At 30.7% G+C, this 16,777-nt stretch overlaps 2 protein-coding genes across 2 annotated transcripts; both read right to left on the bottom strand.

Moving 5' to 3' along the window:
- Nucleotides 1-525: 525 nt before the first annotated feature.
- Nucleotides 526-1,132, bottom strand: LOC145556537 (uncharacterized). Its single transcript, XM_081618194.1, has 3 exons — nt 942-1,132; nt 673-855; nt 526-596 (listed from the first exon to the last, which is right to left on the bottom strand). Exons 1-3 carry the CDS (start codon nt 1,110-1,112, stop codon nt 591-593), a joined length of 360 nt encoding a protein of 119 aa, XP_081474320.1. The 5' UTR covers nt 1,113-1,132; the 3' UTR covers nt 526-590.
- A 6,831-nt stretch (nt 1,133-7,963) lies between these two features.
- On the bottom strand, nt 7,964-13,715 carry LOC145556538 (uncharacterized). The gene is made up of 13 exons (XM_081618195.1): nt 13,421-13,715; nt 12,420-12,502; nt 12,172-12,229; nt 12,030-12,089; nt 11,438-11,567; nt 11,126-11,349; nt 10,954-11,046; nt 10,785-10,856; nt 9,817-9,849; nt 9,480-9,620; nt 8,894-8,950; nt 8,323-8,418; nt 7,964-8,230 (listed from the first exon to the last, which is right to left on the bottom strand). Exons 1-13 carry the CDS (start codon nt 13,514-13,516, stop codon nt 8,201-8,203), a joined length of 1,173 nt encoding a protein of 390 aa, XP_081474321.1. The 5' UTR covers nt 13,517-13,715; the 3' UTR covers nt 7,964-8,200.
- Nucleotides 13,716-16,777: the final 3,062 nt, after the last annotated feature.

Raw genomic sequence — 16,777 nt, forward strand, 5'->3', positions numbered from 1 at the left:
TGTCATAAATGTTATGATGACAAAGTATGACACATGTTATTGATAAGTTAATCCCTTGGATTTTAATAATATTATAGATTTGATCTTCTACATAATTAAGAATTGAGCCAAAGTTATTATTGTTATTATCGAGTACATATATGATAAAGTTTTGTACTCAGTATATGTCCTAGAATTATCCTAAATTGCTTGATTACTTACAAATTTAACATAACGATACTTAAATTAATAACAATAATATTGATTTTTTTTAATAACAAAGTTTACTTATAACCAGTACACAAGCTCGCTGATTTAATCGGAATACAATAACTTTGTACTTTAGAACTAATATACGGAGTACTCCTGAAACAACTAAACGATACCTCAAAAACAAGAATGAAATACGAGTAACATATACCGATATTAATATTCTAATAGCAGTGTTATACTCTAAATAACAATATCAAAACACTCAATGATGTTTTTCCAACACTTAAGTGATCGACAAAAAGTTCCCACCGCGGTATAGAGTCTATAGACGACCATACATGGTAATGACTAGTGGGCAATACTTCCTCATCATCCATATATAATATAAGAGGCACAGATTATACCTGAACAAGTTACATAAATCAAATCTAAAATTGAGAACAGAAAACACTTAAATTAACAAACAAAAGTAAAAATTACCTGATCTAACTGACTGTAATCGAGTCCTTTTGGACCGTTACGAAATAAATCCAATAGATATGGAATTTCAGGACCAAGTTTATCCATGATTTCGAAGTACGCAACAGGAATAGCAAATGGAAATAACTTGATCAACTCCTTGTCAATGTTTTCAACATCGACATTGACACTTCCGGCAGACCGCTATAAATCATGAACAAATGAATTTTTAAGTAATTACGACTTTCCAAAACTAAGTGAAAATATTTCTACAGTAGTATAAAAATTACCTTCATATGCTCTATATGTTCGTATACGTTTTTATGATATGGTATCATACCTCTTGCCCTGCTGTACAAATGTTGTTGATTTGTCCACACATTTATCAAGTCTTGGTCTCGCATAGCGCTACGGTTGAAATTCCGCAACATACGATAACCCAGTGAACGTAACATGCACATTAAACAGGTTCTTTACCCCTGGTCTCAATTCTTATCCTCTATTTGGAGTGTGCGGATGTAATCCCCCATATTTTAAATATATTATAAATGAAATTATATATTATTTATAATATTTATTTGTATTTTTCCGGAATTTAATTTCAAAAGTTTCAAATTATTTTTGGGGTTGATAAACGATTTTATTACAAAGAACTTTTTATGAACCTTCCTTCTATAATTTATGTCCAACAAACAAACCAAACCCAGTTTACTTTCTTAATTGACCCATTAATTTAATGAGGCCCAATATCCCTACTTACCCTACTACTCTCTCTCCTATAAATACCCCATACATCCCCAAAAATTTCCCCACACAAAAGGAAGTGATTATTTCTTAGGAGACTTTTAAGTGATTAAAAGTGGCACAAAGGATTGTTTATACGAGGTACGTACATGTCTACTTCGTTGTAAGTAGTATCATGTTTAGGTACCAAAGAAAAGAACTTAGTTTCATGATTAGAGAACACTTGGATGAAAATTGTTTGGCTATACATTTAATTAATTCATGTGCTTATGTTTATGAGACATGTTTTGGTGAATTGATTATGTTTGTATGGAATTATGTATGCAAACATGTTGAATTATATTGGATTAATTATTTGTATGGAATGTTGATACAAACATATTTTATTGGATTGGTTTGTTAACCACATTTGGATTATTAAAGGATTGGAATTTAATGGTTTAAATGGAATGAATTTATTAATTATTACCTTATATTATTATTGTATAATTGGATATTCATATGCTTGAGTGTATGTATATATGATTGACGTATATAATTTTATGATATGATCTGATTTAATTGTCTTGCTACTATTATTATATTGAATGATTGTGTTATATTTCTGGGGTTTTTTTTTAATGTTATTGCTATAGGGAGTATTGTTCTTGAGGTTTTAGGATTATTAATGCAGAGTATTATTTTTGGGTTGAGATATGATTATATTTGGGTTATTAGTATGTGTTTTAAGAGTTGAGACATTATGAATCGAATTGTTATGTTATTTGGGAACATGTGCCAATATTGAGATATTATAAATTAATTTGTGAATGGTTATTTGATCAATGTGTGAGATCAAAAGGTTGAGAATTATTTATTTTGTTATGGGTTTGAGGCTCGGCGTTATAGACCTTAGTCCTTGGCATGTTGGTAATGAGATAATGATCATGAGTTAAGAATGAGGTACAATCTTTATTATTTATTTTTCTATGGTCCCCTACAGTGGGAATTGACCCGTATGTGGTCTGGTTCAGGGTGTTTTCTAGTTATTGGGAGTATTCAAGTTTTTATACTTGTTGGTTTTATTCGAATTACCCATGTCCAAGGCTAGGTATAGAACAATGAGCATGGCACACTTACGGGATAGAGAGTTGAGTAAAGGTTTGTATTATTATTCGAGGTTGAGTTGATAAAGGTTATTTTCAGAGTACAATGTGTTATGTAGTTTTGAACTACATTATTTAATTGAGCTAGTAATGTTGATTATCCTAGACTAACTTTGTGAGAATGGAGTCGCGCCCATTCTTGCATCGCGCTAAACTTTTATTTTAAATGGTCATTTGGGACCAAAATGATTTGGTGGATTGGACAACCTCGTCTATTGCTTACTCCAAACTAAATTAATTAAATTAAATATAAAGAGTCAAGTGTTTGGGATTGATTAGCAAGTATGTTGAGTCGATTGAATTGTTTAAGTGTGGAGTCTTGATTAATGAATTTATGTTGTATGTTTATTTACTTTAATTAGTTGAGCATGCTAGGCTTGGTACGTTGTAGCTTGTATGTACTCAGCTTTGCTGATTGCGTGCTTTTGTGTGTTTTCTTTTGGTCATGGCCTTCGCCTTTCAATGACCCTGTGATGATCCAATTATTACACTTGTATTATTGGGGAGCAGTATTGCACAGGTTAGCTTGATGATGTGAAGTTCGGGGATTTGACATACACATTGTCAAGGGATTGGTGTGATTGAGAGTATTCATTCTTTGTGTTGAACTTATTTATGTTTTACTACTTTAATTATGTTTTGGGACTTTGATTATTGATTTGGTTTTAGAGAAGGGCCTTTATGGTTCCAATTTGTAAGCTTTGACTTATTGGGTTTCTAAATTATATTATTTTAATATTTAAGTTGGATTTCCGCTGCAATACTTTGATAAAGCCTTAACGTTTTAACACGTGGCGGTAACATGCCAATGGTTCTCCTCTATTTTTATTTAAAGTAAGTGGTTTGGAAAAGGGAGAATTATTGGGGTGTTACAAAGTGGTATCAGAGCTTAGGTTAGATTTAATTACCACTAAAGCCAATTCTAAAGTTTTTAGGCGCCTCACGTTTTAAATTTAATAAGTTTTATTTAACTACCTTATTTAAAGTTAACTTAAGTTTTCAAAAAAAAAAATATTCTATTCTATTATATTTATTTCGGCATTTATATATATATAAAAAAAAGTATTTGTTTATTTTATCTAATTTTCGAATTATTTATTTATTTGAAATAAAATTATTTAATTTATTTATTTTATTTTCTTAACTTCCTTGCTTGTTTGATTTTATCGGTGAGATTTGGGTAGCTTTAGAAAGGGCGTATAGGATAGATTATTTATTTCTATATGCATTGTAATTAATTCTTTTGTCTTTTTATTATTGTATGAAGTGATTATACAAGTTATTTAATTGTGTATGTTTTATCTAATGTTGCAAACTTGAGTGATCACTTAGTATCATGTTTAAGGTTTAAATCATGTAATATGGAAATTATATGTGATGATTTGTGTTATATAATATGTGTAAATTAACTTTACGTGAAGCATGTAATTATGTGATTATTATAGTGTGTTTATTTAATTATATTATTTACTTAATGTTTGGGATTTTGGAATATTGGTTTGGTTTTAATAAGGGCCTTTATGGTTCCAATTTGTAAGCTTTGACTTATTGGTTTTCTAAATTATATTATTTTAATATTTAAGTTGGATTTCCGCTGCAATACTTTGATAAGGCCTTAACGTTTTAACACGTGGCGGTAACATGCCAATGGTTCTCCTCTATTTTTATTTAAAGTAAGTGGTTTGGAAAAGGGAGAATTATTGGGGTGTTACAGCGGAGGTTGCAATATGAGGCACAAAAGGAAATTCTCTGACGAAGATCCCAAAATATTGGGGCATGACAAACACAATAGGATATTCTCCTACCAAATAATAAATCTAAATCAATATATTTAAATATAAACAAGGAAATTTTGCGAACAATTACCGCAAAAGTTCCAAATTTTGTGAACAACTACCTTTATTTTATTTTTTTACGAACAACTACCATAAACTTTGTATTTATTTTGTTACCACTACCATTTAACGATGGACGTTTGTTTGCCGTATGTGGGGCCCACCTTTCTTCCTTTTCCCTCCAACTATCTCTCCTTTATATTAACGATCTTCCCCCTAATTAGATACTCTCTGTTTCTTTGAATGTTTGTCTTCAAAAAATTTTAGGGCATAGGTAAAATTGCTCACCTAAAGATTGAATTCAAGCTATTAGGATTGAAAAAACATTTAATATTCATTCATTTTGTTAATCTTTCTTATGATTTCTTGTTAATTGTTCATTTATTTGTGTATTGAACGAATTAGGATGGGCCCCACATATAGCAAGCAAACGTCCATCATTAATGTAATACCCCTAATTTTTGAAAATATTTTCTTAATTAGTAATTTCTTTAATTAATTGAAATAATTAAAATTTCTAAATTATGATCTTGGTCGGTCCGTATTTTTATTAATTAACGTTGTACACCGTTTTTAATTTTATTTTCCGGATTTTATCTTAATAATACTTAACAACTTTAGCTTAATTATTATCTCATGAATTACAACAAATCTTAGTTTTGATATTATCTATATATTTTAACTTGATTTAATTATCAAATCTAATTATTTTATTTATTTAAGAATGATTTTCGTTATATATATATATGTAAAAAAAAAATTAAAAAAAAAATAATAAAAAAAAGGGCCGTGAGTTATGAAGAAGCCATACTTATCATTATTATTTTTTTTAAATCTCTTAATTTATCATTTTTTTTTTACTTAAATCTCTTAATTTATCTTTCTTAACCATATTAGCATTTATCTTACTTCCATCCCTAATCCTTTCCATTATATTTTCCCACATGAATTAACCTAGACTAAATTTCACTCATATTCATTTAACAAACTTACATTTATCACGTTCCCATGTTAATCTCAAACTTCCTTTAACTCTATCTTACTACCCCTTAAACACTATAAATAGACCCTCAACACTTCACAAATTCCTCACACCAAAAATCAGAAATCCTCTTCTCTACTCTCTATCTCATCACCCCTTCTTCTTACTCTATCTAGCTTAAATAAACTCTGCAACCCATAACCAAGTTGTTGCCACCGAACAACCACCTCATCCGCCACCAACGACCACCCAACTATACTAATAGCACTATTTTGATAAAGGAGGAGTCTCCCGATCGTGGTCAAGTTTAGTATTCGTACCTTTTTGTTCTCGTGATCAAGGTACGTATAGGTGGCTAGGTCCTTGATACAATTTTGAATGCGTGTTTTGTATAATGTTTGTTTTAATGATTGTTTGAATAAATGTTGCGTATGAATATTTAAGTTAACAATTTTCATGACAAGTTAAAGTATATAATTTTATGATTTGAAGGTTTGATCTCTAAATGTTGATCGATTTAATAAAAGTTGTTTGATTTATAAATCACTTGGTTTAATTAATTTGTAGCTCATTGTGAGCCTGAGTATTTGATATTTTAATTGTCCCTCTACCCGGGACTGGTTAAGTAAGACCATGAGCTTTGTATGATCTGGTCTTTCCTCAAGTATAGTATAACTTGCTTGGGGGGGTGTGCACACTTAGGTGAGGAAAATTGGTTTAGAAATATATCAAAAATTGAGAAGTTTATAAATTGGAAATCTATTGGTTTGGAAAGTTTTTATTGATGGATATTACTACCCTTGGAAGGTTTAATTATTTTTGGAAAGTTTTATTTTGGAAAGTGACTCGTGACAGGTTTAAATTTAGATGGTTATTTCGAAAGCATGTTTGCCTAATAAAAGTATTTACATGCCTTGCATTTATACGTACTTAGCGTTTTTGCTAATCTGTTTTCCTTTTTGTTTTGGTTCGCCCTGTTTACCATTTTAGTAAGCAGTCTTGATTTCAGGTGTAAAGTTGTTCGTACGCATACTAGAGTCGGGATTGGGATCACATAGATAGGAATTAATTTTATTTATGTATGGACAAGTTTTTTTTATTAGCTTATTTTGAAACAGTTATTATAATTATTCATATTATTAATAAAAGTTAGTTATTTTTCCGCTGCAGTTTGAGTAATTAAATAAGCCTTACGTTTTCACGTGGCGGTAATACGCCCAAGTCTATCTCTACGGTCTTTGTATACGTATAAATATAGTATTTACGTAGAGGGAGATTTGGGGGTGTTACAATTAACTGGTAGTGGTAACAAAACAAATACAAAGTTTGTGGTAGTTGTTCGCCAAAAAAAAAAAAAAAATTAAAGGTAATTGTTCGCAAAAGTTCTTTTGCGATAGTTATTCGCAAAATTTCCTATAAACAAATATAACAAAAACAAATATTAAATATCTTACTTTGCTTCGTCTTCATTCTGAGGTGAGGTGGTTGGAAAAAGGTTGTTGAAAAATAACCAATCAAATTTACTAGCGTTTGGAAATTTGGTAACACTTGGCAAATTGCATACCCAAGCAACAATATCTTTCAGACAAATTAAGTCTTTCCAAACACCATCATGAAACACAAAAAAAAAAAAAAAAAAAAAAAAAAAAAAAAAAAAAAAAGAAATTGTACTATACATATGAATTATCTAAATTAGTTATGACATTTAAACGAATGGTTAGCACTCAAAGACGTCGTCATTCTTGATTTTCATTACGATCCTCGAATGCCCCCTATACCAACACATACAAAATAAAGGAGGGAAAGTAAAGAAGGAAAAAAAAGGAGGGGGTTTTTAAGTTAAAAAAAATCGAAAAAAGTAAAAAAAAAAAACTAGAATTAACGTTTGTTTAACGGAGTAGTTACTGTAGATGAGTGCGTGAAACCTTGAGTGTACCGCTAATAATCAATAATTCAGTAGGTGTACTATTGATAAACGCTCAAACCTTGGGTGTACCATTAATAATTTCTCATTATTTAAAGTAGAAGGGAATATATTATGAGACTATCAAAAGTGAATTAGATAAATACTGCAAAATGTCAAAATAAAATTAGAGAGATCAAAGTATAAACGGTGGATGATTATAAAGTCTGTAAAAGATTATCATGGTGGATCATTAAGGCACGTTTATGAAGATCACATTAGCAATGAACTATGGCAAAAGCTTTTAACTATTGAACAATTATTATTTTTATATAGTTATGGAAAACCTCTTATTTTATTTGACGTATAAATAAAGAAAAGAAAAAAAAAACCCTCTTGGTTAAGAGTTTTAATGCGTATTTACTATTTAGTTGAAGGTAAAAACATTGGTAACTATGGAAGAGAATCCTTTGATCTATACACTTTTTGTTTAAAGTATTCTTCTCAAACATGAAATGCATTAACATGCTTATGTAAAAGTGTAAAACATGCTAGTACAACTTACCAAGACTTAAAAACAAAAAAAAAAAAACAAAAAAAACTTACCAAGACTTAGCATAGAGATTAGAGAGAAACTAAAAATATGATGTATCAAAGATGGGATAACAAAACGAAAAAAAAAAAAATGAAGAGAAGACAAAGCTGCTCAATAAGAAAAAATTGAACTGAAGTAATATTTTTTGTTATTTGTCTAGTTGAGAGATATGTACAATCACCTATCCGCAAAAAAAAAAAAAAAAACTACCAAACCAAGAATCTGTGTTACATACTTATTCTGTAAAAAAACACAATCCACCTTGTATTTCTAATCTTCCTTTCCAGCGTGTCTGTTCTCTGTTGTAGACAAGAAGGTGCATGAAACCTGATTCATCTAGTTAAATTAATCCAGCATCTCAACCACTGGAGCATACTGCAAAAGTAAATTCAGATAAGTGAAGAGAACGAAAAATATACAATTTTATAGAACCGGATTATGCTATACAGGTCAGAAATCATACTGACCTCGTCATCATCTTCAAAATATAATCCGTCCACTGCACCTTTCCGCTGGAATTTCCAACCCAGTGTGTTCTCGAGCAATTCTCTTAGTTTTCTGGTCTATTGAGGTCATCCAGAGAAAAAGTAGAGGTTTTCATCAATTATATTGATCAGTGTAAATAAATAAACTGGATATGGGAACGGGGAAGCATGAACACAGCAGACCTCATTCTTAGGTTTCAAAATGCATAATGCATGAGTATATTTTTCAATTGTTCCACATACTAGACAACGTACGTCTATTAAGGAAATTTCATATTGTTAGAACATTATGTACATAATTCCAATAGTGCAACAGAACCATAACGTTCTCCAATCCAGTCCCCCTCGCCCAGTACCTCCCCTACTCACACCCACTAAACCACACACAGACCCAAGGCCTCGTATGTACTCTTTCACTTCCATAGTTCCATGCAGATATAATGAGGATGGATTACAAAAAAGAAGTAAATGAAAGACATAGTTATTCCATTATTTCCATTGTCACGTAAGAGCTAAAAAAGCATTGCAGAAACACTGTCAATATAGAACTCACCCATGTTAAAAGATCGCCATCAACAACTGAGGCCTCATCAACCAGCAAAAAAAATTCCTGCACATATCAGCATAGAAAAATGACTAGATTCAATACCAGACGACCAATTAAATTTCAGCTGAACTTTATTAATCTGTCACTAAGTATGATCCTATGAAGCAATTCTGCTTCACAATTCTATTTCTTCAGGGTAAGGGTTTGAGGAGGTTAGAAATACTTTATATTGAACGAATGAATTATTTCCTAATTGCTGCAATCTACTTTCACAACCAAAGGGCAAGGTCAACAGAGAGACAGGACAGATTGTAGGCTACTAGATAAACTATGACATACTAAGAGCCCTCAGCTTTTCAAACAAAAAAAAAAAAAAAAAAAAAAAGAAATTATGGAGATGCACTGTAAGGCTTGCAAGGGACATTCATTTGGTGCAGGAATATAAATAAAACAAATATTGCTGGAGGAAAAAATATTTCATCTCAATAACTCCAGGACACAACCCTCATAAGCAAGAAGTCAGTGTTCTTCAGCAGAGTCAATCTCTATAATCTATCTAAATACATGAATATATATTTGATGAAATAATTACCTTGGAAAGGTGATGCAGAAAACTATCAGAAGTAAACCATGAATCGTCAAGCAATAATGACGATTCCTTCTCTATTGTGCTATTATTTGCATGACCCCTTTGAAATCCATATTTTAGTTGATAATATACACACTTGATGAACTGCAAGAAGTGTCCTGAACATTAGGAAGGAAAGAAACAGAGAAAAGTAGTGCACCATGTCCTGTCATCCTCTAAGTAGCAGTCTACCAAAAGCACATCAATCCAACTAGCCATTTATCTCCAAAAGGACAATGGCTATTGAAAAATTTAAGTTATATATGGGTAGTTTTATAAACAATTAGGTAGTAGATTTTACCTTTATGAAAAGCTGGCTCCTAGTATGAAATGGCTGCAAGAAGAAAAAACAAAATTGATAAATTTCGCTTTCAAGAACAGAACTTCATTACAAGCACACTTCGTATGCTCCAGAATGAAACCATAGAAATTCACATGACCCACACCCACCAGACGTTGTGCTTAGGGGGGTTGGAGCTTATTAGAAATGAGACCTAACCTCGCATTTGTCAGAAATCTCATATTGACAACTAAAGTTCCAGCCTTTAAATGACATTATTATAAATCTTACAATATCAAAATACTAGGCTCTTGAAGAGCATCCATTATTTAGTTTGGAGGTATTCAAATATATCAAGGTAAGATGAAAATACTTTACTTGACCCTTGACCCTGCCAATTAAAAGATGAGCCCAGCTACTCTTAAAGGGCCCTATAGTTCTGCTTCCAACTTCCAAGTATGATGAATTGGATCTTCTTTTGTCCACCGCCCTTTCTTCAGTACCTAACTTCGTTTATTGATTTTTGGCATTTTTCAATCCAAATTCAAGACCTCTAGTAACATACAGAAACCAACCATCGACTCTTGCTTAACATCTCAGTCTTATGATGAGGGTAATTTTCCAGCTCAAATACTAGAGTGAATCAAATGACTAAGATTTTCCTCTCCTTGTACTATGAAACAGCAAGCAACCAACATATTCCCCATCAATGGTTAAACAAGGACAAGAGCACTTATATATGAACCTTGTGAAATCATCGAGGTAATGCTATGAGGAATGATTGTTACAAAGCTTCCCAAATCCAAAAAATACTCACAGGTAATGCACAAGGTACAAGTGTACAACTGTTTAAAACCCACAACTAACGTGAGGACCCAAAAACTGAAGGAGAGTATTTGCAAACTGCAATATGATTTAGATACTTATGGACGTCAGATAAGGAAATCCTAAAATGTAAAGCAGTGAGAATTGTGAGTGAGAACACTTACAGCTTGGGTACATCCAAACAGAAGACTGACCAGAGATTTCCACTGTAAAAATCCATCGAGTGATTGCCCCATCTGTGGAAGATCCAATTGTCATTAAGGCACTAGACAGAAAGACATTAAAAGCAACTTGACATGTTCATTTGATGAACTGTAATAGTTTATGTCATACCAGAAACGCAATTAATGCAAATTGCAGCTCACCAAGAAGTCTGTCTTCATCACCCTCAAACTCTTTCATAAGAATGCTTTCCAGAATATAAGTCTGAAAATCACTGACAGAAGTGTTAAAAAATGGGATCCAAAATTTATGGCAAAAGTATAAGCATCTCTCTAAAAACTACCTTGTCTAGATTCACAGAGGTAAGTTCTGCTACAGAAATTCCTTTCTGCTTGATTACGCGAGGAACAGGTGTATAGTAGCATCCTTTCTTATCTGAAGTTTCAGCTTCTCTATTGAATTTACTATTCTTTAATTGTTCAGCTAAAGCTATCTCCATGGTAGTTTTGGGAATGTTGCCAACTAGGCTTGATTCACATGCCACTGTGATTTCCCCTCCTATTGGTTCTGTGATACAGGAGAAGAATGAAATCATAGGCAGTCAAAGATTAAAATAATTCTCAGAAAAGCTTCATAAAAATAGGATGGTTCTCACCAATACGCTCTATGACATCCTTAGTGATGTAATTTGACAAACGTTTCCAATCTCCATAATCACTCAGTGAGTAAGGGCCAAGATGCCTATCGAATTCAAACTGTTTCACAGCCTGAGCATATCTCTCTTCCTATATTGAAGCAGAGAAAGGATGTTAGACTATTATAGTTGGAAGCTTTAACACACAACACTACAAGAGTATTAACTAATCAATTCTCACACAAGTCCAAGCAAATTGAGCTGTCGCATCAAGAACTTTTCAGATATAAAGCAACAACCGACATGTATTTGCTGTCCTTGCCAAAATGAGTGTTATGAACTTGATTATTACACTAACATGAATAAAAAAAATTACTTTTAATATGAATGCAGAACTAAGCATAACTATTTCTAGGTACAAGTTCATTCACTCAAATGATAACATCAAAGATATTCAAGGAATGACAGGAAGCCATCTAGGCTACAGGAATCAAGTTCCTCAACCGGAAGCTAGCATTGTAGCTACGAAATTCTTCGATGCAATGTAAGAGTGACCTTAAGTCCTTAAGGTATCCCCATTAGCAAACCAATGTTACAACTAACAAGTACTAACCTCTTCATCTGGAACTTTCACCAGTCTTTCTTCTTCCAGGTTCCATTTACGAACAACAACCTGTTGGAACCAAAGAAAATGAAATGGAAGAAACAACTGGAATCCAATGGATTAGCTCATAGTATTTAGTAAGCAATCAAACCTCAGATGCGGATGTCTCAATAAAAAAGCCAATGATGGATGAAAACTCCTTTCCATCTCTGCACAGAAAATTGAAAACTCCATACCATCAAATCACATAGCTGGTAGACAAAATGTCAGACACAGAACAAGGTAAAGCTAAAGGGTACAAAGTACCACTAAATAGAAGATTAATTCAGCGAATACAAGCAGACGAATAAACTCTCAAAAGCTCTGAAAAGAACAAATGAAATAAGCAGGGAAACATACTTGGTAGATGAACTGAAAAATACAAAATGAACTCCAGGAGGAATCATCTTAATACCCTTGAATTCAGGGCCAGTGGAGAAAACCTGAAGGGAATAAAACCCATATTTTTAGCAAGTTGCATATCTACAATCATTTAAATCTTGTCATCAATGTCCAATGTAAACCTACTAGGAAGAAGTGCAAGCTTTCAAACTCATGACAAAAAGATTATAAGTTATAACCCCATCTTGTTAGATAAATTGTACAATGACATGCTAAGCAATTTTTTGAGCAAAGGTACGGGGCCAAGAAGCCGAGAGCGAATACAATTTCAATAAGATATCTAGATTATCAATAATCTGATGGAGAGAATTAAACATATAATGCGCTACACAAGATTTATGAAGCGAAATTCACTTGGAAAATACACATTCAGTCCTCACAACGATCAACTTCCAAAATCATCCTCTCAACAACCTCTCTTTTTTTTTTTTTTGAAAATATACTCTCAAGTCTCAACAACCTAAACCTAATTAAGCTGGCTATTAAGTATTAATCCAATAGAAACTAACAAATATATAATGAAATTCCGCACTTTCCTTGCAATTTTCCAAACCTCCTGCTCAAATTCTAGGTCACTAGCACAGGCACAAGCCAAGTATCAAAATTTTATGATATTTCCTAAGATTGTCACTCAGAAATTAAGGTTCCATGCTGCCATAACTATCAATACTTGAACAAAAAAAACTAATAATTCGAATTCAGCTGAAAAACAAGACAACCCCATCACTATAATCATTAACATTAAAGCATATATTGCTCAAATGAGATATAATTAAACAAAAGCATTGCTTTTTTCTGGAAAACCACATTAACAACCTTCCAGAAATTTAAACCCCAAAACTTATAATCAAATTATAAATAACAAATTATGCCAACACATGTAAATATAACAAAAATCTTAAATTTCTAACACAAACCAAGAAAATAGAAGAGAAAAAGAAAGAAATGAAGAAAATGACCTGGGTATCAATGCCAATGAGAGTGTACTGAGGAACATCGAGAAAGAGAAGAGTTGAGCCTTGCTTTACCAGTTCTAATGCTTTTTCTTGCTCCATTTTCTTTTATTTCCCAATTTAATTTCTTTGTAGTTATGAAATTGGAAGCTTGGAGCTTTAATAAGTTCTAAGTTCTTCGGAGTTTTCGGCTTTACGAGTCCGGAAGTCTCTTTGATTTTCCAGTGACTGTAGATTGTAGAGGAAGAATGAAAAAGCCAAGAACACCCGTCTTTTTAATCGACCAGTGTTATTAATGGTTTTTTTTTTTTTTTTTTTTTTTTTTTTTTTTTTTTAGAGAATGGTATTGTTTATTTAGGGGGTGTTTGGTTCGCAGAGTGGTATAGGTTTGGAATCAGGAATAGGGTTAAGGTGGTATCGGGTTAGAACTTGATACTTAATAGTATGTGTTTGGTTCAATTCTGGAATGAAATATCATCCCCTTAATTTCATATATTTGATACCTAAGGGAATGGAATAAGCCAAACCTACCTTCCCCCAAGGTTTCTAAACCCCATACCTCATGGGTTTGAGGTATGGGTTTAAAAATCATATTTTTGACGACCAAACACATGGTATGGGTTTTGGTCATTCTAAACTCATAACTAATACCTATAATTTGCGAACCAAACGCCCCCTTAATTACTTTACTCCGAGGTTAAAAAAAAAAAAAAAAAAAAAAAGGTTTTTCTAAGCTATGCCTCCCAAGTTATTCGGTTTTTAAGCTTTACCCATGTTTTTTCAAAGTTATAAGTTGTGTCCTCCACCTCACGATATTTTATCAACAATACCCTTTGACAGTCATATCCGTGAATGAAAGTTAAACTATTTCATCAACAATGGTGTCGTGGCGTTATTAACTTGACACGTGTCCAGTTCTAATTGGTTTAACACTTTAAAAAATCAAAAAATAAAATAACAATAATAAAAAGTTATTGTTAATGTCAAAGGTTATTGTTAATAAAAATTAGACCCTATTCTTCTGAGTTTCTGGGCAGAGCAGAGCAGATTTTAGCAAAGCAGATCAAATTTCATTATTATTATTATTATTATTATTATTATTATTATTACTACTACTACTACTACTACTATTACTATTATTAATATTATCTCATTATTATTATAATCATTAATTATTATTATTAAATATTAATTATTATTATTAAATATTATTTAATAATTATTTTTATTATTAAATATTATTTAATTATTATTTTTATTATAATTATTATTAAAAATTAGTTTTATATTTAGATATTAGTTATTATCTTTAAATATTAATTTTTGTTATAAAAAATCAATTATTATTATTATTATTATTATTATTAATAAGTATTATTATTACTATTATTATCCTTATTTTTTTGAGAAAATATTATTATTATTATTATTATTAAATATTAATTATTATTATTAATATTATAATTATTAAATATTAATTATTTATTATTTATTATTATTATCATTAAACATTAAATTTTAATAATAAAATTATTATTAAACATTAATTATTAATTATTTTTATTATTAAATAGTAATTTTCATATTATTATTATTATTAAATATTATTATTATTATTATTATTATTCAATAATAATTATTATTATTAAATATTAATTATTTATTATTATTTAATATTTATTATTTATTATTATTTAATATTAATTATTTATTATTATTTTATATTAATTATTTATTATTATTTAATATTAATTATTATTATAATAATTCAATATTAAGCATTATTTTTAAGCAGAGCAGCTCTAAAGAATGGGGCCTTAGTGAGTTCAAGGGAACAACTTAGACGTTTGAAAAAGCATGAGCACAACTTAGAAACCGAAGAAGTTTGGGGGCATAACTTGGAAAAACCCCAAAAAAAAATTACTCGTACTTTACTCCGTGGAAAATTAAAAGTTTGACATTTTATTACAGAGTAACAAATTAAGTTAGAACTCGTGCAATGCACGGTTTATATAAAACCTATTTTAAATTTGTACATTTTAAAAACAAATCGCTACTCCGTATTATACATTAATATAAATAAAAATTACGTACATTTTGTAATTTAAAATCTTTTATTTTCATCAAAATTATGATATAGTATCTATTTAACGTTGTCTAATTCATAGTTCAATGTAGGAGATCATTTATTAGTGTGCTATTTAAAATAATTTCAATTTCCTATGATAAATTGATAGGTTTTAGTTATAAGGTAGAAGCATCTAATATTTAAATTTCAAAAATGTTAAATATGATAGCTCTACAAAAAAAAAATTAAAATAAAATGACATCATCATTGCATTTAGGTGGGAACATTTCTATTAAGAGAGCGACAAGTGAGCAGTGGTGACGTCAGCATCTTCTATTTTAGTAATATTTAATAGACTAGTTTTTAGCCCAGTTGATACCCCAATTTATTGCTATAATAATAAGAAATATATCAATTGTTTCAAATATATATATATAGCAATTGTTTATTTTTGTAAATATTACAGAGTATTGAACATCAAAATACAATATTTAATTGTAGGGCTGAGAAAAACTACCCGAAAAATTGATCTGTATCCGTTCCGAAAATTAGGATACCCGATCCGATAATCATACTGGTTCGGGTACCCGTTTCGATAATTTGTTATCGAGTATGGTTATTGGGTATCATTTTAAAATTAACGGTTATCCGATCCGTTCCAATAAGCATTTTTTTGCTTTTTTCCCTACTTAAAGCTATTTTTTTATAATCTAAACTCTTACTTTACTTCATAATTACTTTATAATATCAATTTATTAGTAATATTATTAATAATTTGGTCAAAATCATATGATATTGTTGTTAATTAGTGGTAAATTATATCATAATAACTACATAATTAAGTTTAATTCTCATTATTGGATATCTTATTGGGTACCCGATAACCGATCCGAAAATTCGTGTACCTGAACTTATCGGTTCGGGTTATGGATATCACTTTTAGAGATTTTGGTTATCGGGTACCCGAATCGTTAGTACTAACGGTATGGGTACCCGCCCTATGTTCACCCCTATTTAATTGGACAAGTCTTGTATGTGGCTAGCCACACGGTTTGGCCACATTGATTTATAAGATTAATCTTCATTTATATGTATGAGTAACCTCATTTTTTTCATAAGAGTAACTCCATGTAGTTCATAAAAGTAACAAAAATTCATCATACAAGTAAAATCAAGTAATTTAGAAATAAGTAACCCCATTTGTTCATTCGATTAACTTCTATTCTTTTGTTTTGAAAATGAAAGAATAATTACACTTAATTAAGAAAGTAACCTCTTCTTCTCATTTAAGTAAC

This window comes from Chenopodium album, chromosome 8 (genome assembly GCF_948465745.1).
Source record: "Chenopodium album chromosome 8, dcCheAlbu1.1, whole genome shotgun sequence".
Lineage (NCBI taxonomy): Eukaryota > Viridiplantae > Streptophyta > Magnoliopsida > Caryophyllales > Amaranthaceae > Chenopodium > Chenopodium album.

What these genes read in the sequence shown, in the direction of transcription:
- LOC145556537 (XM_081618194.1), bottom strand. Translation starts at nt 1,112, where the DNA reads ATGTGCATGTTACGTTCACTGGGTTATCGTATGTTGCGGAATTTCAAC. An exon ending in AACATATAGAGCATATGAAG is followed by an intron (nt 856 to 941) that starts GTAATTTTTATA and finishes CATGATTTATAG; the next exon opens with CGGTCTGCCGGAAGTGTCAA.
- LOC145556538 (XM_081618195.1), bottom strand. Translation starts at nt 13,516, where the DNA reads ATGGAGCAAGAAAAAGCATTAGAACTGGTAAAGCAAGGCTCAACTCTT. An exon ending in TTTTTCAGTTCATCTACCAA is followed by an intron (nt 12,230 to 12,419) that starts GTATGTTTCCCT and finishes TTTTCTGTGCAG; the next exon opens with AGATGGAAAGGAGTTTTCAT. An exon ending in GGAGCCAGCTTTTCATAAAG is followed by an intron (nt 9,621 to 9,816) that starts GTAAAATCTACT and finishes CACTTCTTGCAG; the next exon opens with TTCATCAAGTGTGTATATTA.